Source organism: Olea europaea, chromosome 15, assembly GCF_002742605.1.
Source record: "Olea europaea var. sylvestris chromosome 15, O_europaea_v1, whole genome shotgun sequence".
Classification (NCBI taxonomy): Eukaryota; Viridiplantae; Streptophyta; class Magnoliopsida; order Lamiales; family Oleaceae; genus Olea; species Olea europaea.
In genome coordinates, this window is record NC_036251.1 from 12,428,720 (window position 1) to 12,437,160 (window position 8,441).

The following is an 8,441-nucleotide window of genomic DNA, read 5'->3' on the forward strand; positions in this document are numbered from 1 at the left end:
ACATCATGGATGTAAGTCAGGTTAGACACACTGTCTACACAACATGTGATGGTCTCATATCCGATCCCAACTTTAGGGTTGGGTCAATATTGAACTCAATTATTGGGGCTAGTAGTTGAAGTGGACCCATATTCGGGTGGTTAGGAGCTAAGTGCGTGTTCAGTACATAATATTAAATAAGGTTAGGCACACTGTCTACACAATATGTGATGCCCTCATATCCGATCCCAACTTTACGGTCTCGTCAATATTGAACTCAATTACTGGGCTAGTAGTTGAATTGGACCCATATTTGAATGGTTGGCATCTAAGTGCGTGATCGGTACATAATACTAAATGAGGTTAGATAAAATTAAATAAGGTTAAAAAGCATACCACGGTTGCTTACCAAACTAAGTAGATAGATTGTAGTTTTGTTAGATTGAGGATATTGGATACATGAACAATACGAAAAATATTAGTACATGATAAATTTAGTTGATCATTACGTTCAATTCAACTTATTAATTTGTCGACACGCCTTTCGAATCATGGTTTATAAATTAGAACTCAATCCAATGACATAAGTTAAACCTTTTTTCATTTTTTCGTGCTCAAAAACATTTCTTTTCATTTTGAGCTCACAAGCAACATATTCATGAAACTAAAATACTACTCACACACACACGGCGATATGAATAGGTATATAACCAACCCAATTTGAAGGAGTTGGGGAAAGAATATTTAAAGTCGCAAATGCGTCTAGATTCGAACCTAGATCTTACTCAACTCAATGAAATAGCGAAAAACAGATCATGTCGAATCTAACTATAAATTGGAACCGTTCGTCAAATGAAATATTTCAAAGGACCAAATTATTTTAATGAAAATTAGTTAGTCTCTGTTTGGTGAAGATTAAAATAAAATTTTTTAACAGATTTTGATAAAAATTGGTGAAATATGTACTCTCATTGGATATCTCATTAAATTGTTGGTTTTAACTTCGATAAAAATTTATATTTTAATTCGTTTAAAATATGGGCTTAAATCTTGGCAAATGCGGGATGAATTTGAAAGAAAAGATGGCAAAAAGTAGAAACCTCAAAATTCTTGTCCAAATTCATTGAACCTTCCCAACAATATATGTGGCACGTAATCTATTGCAGTAGCATAAATAAGGCAGTTAAATTACATTAATCTAGGATTCAAGGGCAAATAAATAATAATAAAAAAGGCAAAATTACACATTTAGTCTCCAATCTTTAGCAATAAACTTTTTTTCATCCCAAACCTTTAAAATCGCACTTTTATAAACATAAAAAATATGGAAATAACAATGGCATAACAATGTTGCCCATAAAAAATTCACTACGTGTGTTGTATGTGAGGATTGTTGTTTTTTTTCCATAAAAACTCAATGACATAATGTACAAATTCAGTAGGGATAGGCATTTTAATTGGAGTTGAACTTCCCAAATCGAAATAGAGGTTCAATCCTGTTAAAATATATATATATAAGAATTGAAATTGAGAATTGATCAGATCTCTAACGATTCTTGGTTGAAACTGTCAACAACCAATTCTGGAAACAATGTCATTTTATATTAAAAAAAATTTACGATTTATTCTCTTCGATTCAATGATTAGGCGCCCAATAAATTTACTAGTTTGCAAGGCCTAACAAGTATCAAATTTGCAAAGTCCAAGTAATAAGTACCCTACTAAATCAAATTTATTCATTTGAATAATTGAACCATATCATTCTCGTTTAATCACTCATGATCAAACTTTAAGCGTTGCCCACCCCACATCCTTCTTGAGGCATTACAGCCACAACAGGAATTGGATTCTATTTGGTGATATATTTGCGGTGAATTAAAAAAAAGTTCAAATATATGTTTTGTGGTATATTATTTTTCTGATAGATATTTGGAAAATAGTTTGTATTATCAACTCATTATTTATTTATTTTTATTTTTTCAAAAAAAGTATGAATAGAATCAAATGTGAATCACAACCCACTGTTTGGCTTCAATTCCAATAATTACATGGACCTGAATGATTCTATTTATGAAATAATAAAAGTGTAATGAGTGGTTCTCGATATTGAAATACCTTGAATGACCCGCCTGACGTTCACGCCACGAATTAAGACAAAAAAAGAGTTGTTCGAATTCTATTACAAATATGAGAGTGATGCAAAGAGAAAGTTGTTCGAATTCATTTGCCTCTCGCTTTTTGCAACATGACATAAGTTGCTTCTTTTATAAGTTAGCGAGTGGCTCTCTCTCTCTCTCTCTCGCTTTTGCTCATTTTCAATGTACCGAAAAGAGAAGATAGAAAATGACATAAAGCACTATAATTTCAAGGGTTTGAACTCCATTCTTTTCACAAAAATGCATTTTGTAATAGTAGTATGATAGATAATGTATGGTTAAAAAAATAAAAAAATTTGAATTTACGTGTAATATTATTTTATTGAGGAATATGTGATTAAAATGAGATCAAATCACTATTTAAAATATATTTTGATATAAAAATGAGTTTCAAACAAGGGCTCAATGGCAAAGAGGGTGTTTGGTGGGAATTAAAATTAAATTTTTAGTAAATTTTGATAAAAGTTTTTGAAATATGTAGTTGAAAAGTTGTGGGATCCATGAAAAATGTGACTAATATTAATTGTTTGACTTTGATTCTGATTAAAATATGAGCTAAACAAGGGCAAAATGTTAAAGGACTAAAAAGTTCTATTGAAGGTTGGGGACAAAAAGCACATTGATGATAAATATTAAGGACTAATGTGCAATTTCCCCTAAAATTTTGATAAAGGATAAGTTTGTAAATTCATAATTGTTAACTTTCTCATAAATAAACCACAATAAATACGTCGGTTTTTTGGTGATATCAGCCTCCTTGCTATTGGTCAGCCCTAAATTCCCCTACCCCTCTCTCTTTCCACACACGCGAGCATATACGTACAGAGAGAGAATGGGTAGCCAAAAGTTTGCTGTTCTTCTCTGTGCAGATGATTCAGACTACGTAAAGAAAATCTATGGGGGATATTTCGGGGTGTTCGTAAGAATGCTCGAAGAAGAAGGTGAAACATGGGACATGTTCCGAGTATCGAATGGGCAATTTCCAGAAGATGAAAAGGTCGGAGAATACGACGGATTTGTGATCACAGGAAGCTGTAATGACGCTCATGGCAATGATCTTTGGATCTGTAAACTCTTGAATTTGCTCAAGAAATTGAACGGAATGAAAAAGAAAGTTCTGGGTATTTGCTTTGGGCATCAGGTATGTCTTTTTCTTTCAATTTAGTCCCTTTTTGAATTTTGAGGTTTTTTGTTTGTTCATTGAGTATTGAATTCATGTCTCGTTAGAACTCATCTATGTACAGCTGTTATGTTTAAGAGGGTGTCCTTTTTGCTTCAGTCTCATTTTTTAACAATGCATTTTTTATTTTATTTTTTTCAATTACACATTTTTTTACAAAATAATTATACATGTATTTCAAAAAAATTGTTACTTTTTAAGTGCACTTTCTTAGCCCCGTTTGTTTATCATTTTTAGAAGAATGAGAATGAAAAATATAATCGTTACAAATTTATGTAATAGATACAAATTCAAATTTAATGATCTGATGTGATGAATAACGATCATATTTTTCATTTTAACGAGGAAAGAATTAGAACCAAAACAGCTTAATACATTTTGCCTAGGAAAGGCGACAATTTTTTGGGTGTCCTTTACATAGACCCTATAACTCTTGAAAAGCCGTCCATTTTAACCAGTATATTTTATTTGGTAAAATAGATTAAACAAAAATAAAATAAATTAATTGTTATATAAATCTAGATGCGTTAGAAGTGAGTTTTTGACAAGCTACATATAAATTTGAATGCTACAATAAAGTATATTAAAAGAATATATATTTCTAGAAACCTTCGTCCTTTTATTATAAAATATAAGGGCCGTACAATTGGATTTGATTGTGATGCTACCACTTTTTTTCACGTTGCAGTTATAATATTTTTATAAGGGAATAACAAAATATCTTGTGTTGGGATAAGGTTGTAGAGGTTAACCACTCCTAGTTTCAATACATATTTTAAGTCCCGTTTGATACACATTAATGTAAAAATGAGAATAAAAAATATAGTCTTTACTGACCCCAGAGAAGAGATAAAAAGTCAAATATGGTGATTTGATATGATGAATAACGATTATATTTTTCATTTTAATGAACAAATAATGAGAGACAAACGGGGGCTTAGTTCTTGTTATTAACGTGTTTTCTTGGAGGAAAGAAGTTTTGGAATAATGACTTTTAAAAAGCGTGTGACTAAAAAACAATATATTTTATTATATGAATATATATAATTTAAAATGAGTGAAATAAAAAAGTTTCATTTGAATGGAAGACAAACAGGGATTTGAAAATTGTGAGAGTTTTTCTTGTAGCATGTACATCAGTCATTATGTTTGATACGACCTGTTTCGTGGTAAATTTTTTGATAATAAAGAAAGTAATATACAAGTCCACGTTTATTTTATTGAAAAAATATATAATTAAAAATAAATTCAAAAAATAACAAATACCATATAGTGTGGCTCTCAATATTTGATTGAAACTCCACAATGCACCCACCCCATTCCACTCCTCAAAAAACACAGTCGATCCTCCTCAATTTACGCCTTTGTTTGAGCTTCATTTTAAGGGAAAGAATGCATTTTAAATAGTGATTGATGGAAAACGTGTGATTAAAAATTAAGAAAAAATTTTAAATTTGCACGTAATATTACTTTATTAAAGAATATACGATTGAAAATGAATTTTGAGAGGAATGAGAGACTACATTTCCTAGTTATGATGTAAAGTGGAGATGACAAAGAATGCTACAAATAGTACTCAAAATTGCGATGTATTATAACCTATGCTTTTGTGTGGTCCTTTTTTTTTTGTTTTGGTTAGTAGATATTGGGACGAGCTTTGGGAGGAAAGATTGGACGAGCAAGTTCAGGCTGGGATATCGGAATCACAAATATCAATTTACAGCCATCGAAGATCTTCTCTTCGCTAAAAATGCCTGCTTCCCTATCTATCATTGAGTGCCACAGAGACGAGGTTCCTACCACCTTTTCGACTTTGAAATATCATTAAATTCGTCTCAAAATGATAAAACCTCAAAATTCTACCCTAATGGATTAGGTATGGGAGCTCCCTCCAAAAGCAGAGGTGATGGCAAGGTCGAACAAAACTGGAATTGAAATGTTCCGGTATGGAGATCATTTTATGGGCATTCAAGGTCACCCTGAGTACACTAAGGACATCCTATTCAACCTCATTGACCGACTTCTCCACCGTGATCTCATTGAGGTAAAATTTAAATCTTCAAAAAAAAAAAAACCTGAATTTCAACCCTCTGATTCTTGACATTATACCTGAATGACTTTATGCATCTATAGGAGTCATTTGCTGAAGAAGCCAAGTCTAAGTTGGAGGCTAATGAGCCAGACAAAGAGGCATGGAAGAAATTGTGCATTGGCTTCCTCAAGGGGAGATTGTGAAGGAATCTTGGAATTGGACAGTTTCGCAAAGACATTTTTAATCGGGAAACCTCGTTGTACTCGTTTTTTAAAACAATTTCAATTTGGTTACAAAACCATTGTTATTGTACGGATCCCAAAGTGCCTTAAAGGGCAATGAATGAAACAAAAACAAGGATGTTAAAACGGGGAAAGGAAACGCATGAGTAATGGGGCACTTTCAAATATTTGATGAAAATTTATCTAAATATGACCCTTCAAGGTCTTCTATTTAGCAGAGTGGTGGCATGGAATAATGAATGAAATTTGAAAAGCATGTACATGGGCGCGACCACCAAGTCTACACAATAAAATTTCATTCAAAATCTAGTCGAGTTCCATAAAAAGTTCACGAGAAACTTGGTCTACATAAAGAACAGAAAAGAATGGCCCTTAGAATTGTATAATCCAAGCCAAACCAATAAATTGGTACACCTAAGTTAAGGCTGGATTTGAAATAAACCGACACAAACACTAAAATTGGATTAATCCGAACATGAAAAAGAACCAACCTAAATACAAAGTAATCTAGTGATTAAAAAATGAAAATATAATCTAGGACAGAACATCATACCCTGGCTCGAAACTATGGAATATTTAGAAGTAACACCGAAAAGAAAAAAAAGAAACGTAAGTAAATTGTAGATGCATATCCATTAAGATTGTATGTCTGAACAGTGTTTGCATCTTCATACCATTATTTATTGAAAAACATCAATAACATGTTCAATGGTAAAATGTCCACTGACAAGAATACTCAATTGTAGTTCATAAGATTCCCCAGACATCAGAAACACAAATGATACATCAGAGAACTTGTGAGGCAGAGATTCCAGACTTAGGAACTCATCATAGAACCTGAGTTTCTCCTACACTCTGCCAACATATCCATATAGAACTGACACTTGCTGATGTCATTGCCGTATCCATTCAAGCACTGCAAAAAAAATTCAAAGATCAACATATGAATCTGAGAAACTTCACTTTTGCAATCAAAAAGCAAACTGGTGTGAAGATGTTAAACCGGATCAATTTAGTGAAATAAAAAATCGTACACAAAGGGATGAAGCTTAAATAAGAGATTGCCATGTTGTCTAGGTCATATGTATCATGTGATAAGGTCAATATGTTACTATCCAATATAAAATCAGAAATGTTAGATTCAACATCCCATGTATGTTAGAATTACTATACTACTGCAAATTATAATAGAATAATGCTATGGTGCTAGAGCATCGCTCTATATGGGATTATGTGACAGGTTCAATTAAAGGTGAAATTATATAATTCATCTAATTGTACCTTTCATTTAATGACACTTAGTGCCACTTGGACTAGTGTTATACTAGAGGTGCTAAATATCTATTTACAAGAAGCATTAGGCTACCAAACAACTACACCATCCAAATCGAATACAAGGGAATCAAGTCACCATGGCACAGATTTACGAATTCAAGACAGCACTTCAGTATTGTAGTCGTAGATTACTTTATCTTAATTTAAATTTTTTTAAAGAAATCAAACTTCGATTTAAAGTCACAAGATAGAACAGTTATTGCTCAAGTTTCAGATAAGCTTCAAAAAATTAAAGATTTGCAAAATGATAGGAGAGGAGACATACATCTTGGAATGCCTTTGAATGCACGCTACAAGCATCAGAGCCACCCATATTGTTTGCAGCAGGTGCTGGTGCAGCTGCTTCAGAAGCAACAGTTTCATGATGAATTGTGCGAGGACCCATAACAGCATCCACAGCCCTGTGTGCCACTGCACTTCCGGTCCCAAAAGCCACTCCTATGGAATTTGAAGAAAAAAGGAGATTCATTCAAAGTTGTCGTTCATGCATACAGCTCATTTTTGGGAAAAATGTCTTCTCTACCTTGGGCTATGGTTGAACCGATGCTTCCAAACATGGATCCACCACTGCTAGCTTGAGCAGGAACTGGAGGAGGAGCATGATTCACTGCAACCATTAGACGCTGTGAGCTGTGAAGCAAATGAATAATAGTACATATAAAAAAATTATATACCACATGCAATGTTGGGTCCAACAAAATTTAAGTCTAAAGATAAATGGTAATTTTGTTGTTTTTCTTTCTCTTTTTGTTCTGAAGGTGAAGTCCAAGATGACTATAAGGTGGCCAAAAATTATTTGTACGAGGAAACAATTTAATTCTCAGACAATTCTTAAATGATCAATGGAGTTACCTGGCTGAGGAGGATTACGAGCTGGAGCAGCACGTGGAGCAGGACGTGCAGATCTTCCTTCATAATAGATAGCAAAATTTGTAAGTAATTGACTTCTATAAAAGCTAGACCTAAACTCACAGAACCACATTGCATGTCAATTGAAAAATTAGCAGATAGGGCCGACACAAAATCATCCATAGCAATAAGGGAGTATTTCAGTCATCCGTTAGTAAATAAATGTACATTTTAAATAGAGATCTCAAACCTGCATCAACATTTCACAAATAAAACAGTAAACCCAGCTTTATCTTGCAATAAGCCCTGCCATTTCCCACCCACTCACCCACCCTCCACAATATAAAAGGGAAGGAAGAAAGAAGAAATTCAGTGTTTATCAAGTCAACCATCTGAAGTATGTTTTCCATAAAACAAACTAAGCCCTTTGATTTTGATTCTTTGAGAAACACTTCTCTCCCACACACATTTTCAACCCCACGTCCTCCCAAAAAAACCACTTTTCCATACTTTAACTACACATTCATCAAGAAATACATTTTAAAAGAATTAATTCTCAAAGAATATTTATCAAACAAGCACAAAGATATAGAACCAAAATTTAAATAAAAATAAGGCTTGCAAGAACTAAATCACGCTCTTCCTTCATACTGACAGTAAACAAGAGG

At 33.0% G+C, this 8,441-nt stretch overlaps 2 protein-coding genes across 2 annotated transcripts in view; one reads left to right on the plus strand and one right to left on the minus strand.

Annotated features, from left to right (window-relative positions):
• The first annotated feature begins 2,878 nt into the window (after window positions 1-2,878).
• On the plus strand, window positions 2,879-5,728 carry LOC111410202 (gamma-glutamyl peptidase 5-like). The gene is made up of 4 exons (XM_023040441.1): window positions 2,879-3,276; window positions 4,958-5,107; window positions 5,192-5,359; window positions 5,449-5,728. Exons 1-4 carry the CDS (start codon window positions 2,968-2,970, stop codon window positions 5,548-5,550), a joined length of 729 nt encoding a protein of 242 aa, XP_022896209.1. The 5' UTR covers window positions 2,879-2,967; the 3' UTR covers window positions 5,551-5,728.
• A 470-nt stretch (window positions 5,729-6,198) lies between these two features.
• LOC111410203 (hemiasterlin resistant protein 1-like) overlaps window positions 6,199-8,441 on the minus strand; it is a 2,922-nt gene continuing 679 nt past the window's right edge. Inside the window, exons 2-5 of the mRNA XM_023040442.1 lie at window positions 7,777-7,833; window positions 7,448-7,531; window positions 7,190-7,362; window positions 6,199-6,505 (exon numbers count right to left, since the gene is read on the minus strand). Of these exons, the coding sequence (XP_022896210.1) occupies window positions 6,407-6,505; window positions 7,190-7,362; window positions 7,448-7,531; window positions 7,777-7,833 (413 nt within the window). The 3' untranslated portion in view covers window positions 6,199-6,406. The remainder of the gene's footprint in view (window positions 6,506-7,189; window positions 7,363-7,447; window positions 7,532-7,776; window positions 7,834-8,441) is intronic.

Bases quoted from the DNA above. Each gene is read 5' to 3' on its own strand.
- LOC111410202 (XM_023040441.1), top strand. From the start codon at position 2,968: ATGGGTAGCCAAAAGTTTGCTGTTCTTCTCTGTGCAGATGATTCAGAC. The intron at 3,277-4,957 runs GTATGTCTTTTT...TTTGGTTAGTAG, and splicing joins GTATTTGCTTTGGGCATCAG to ATATTGGGACGAGCTTTGGG. The intron at 5,108-5,191 runs GTTCCTACCACC...CTAATGGATTAG, and splicing joins TTGAGTGCCACAGAGACGAG to GTATGGGAGCTCCCTCCAAA.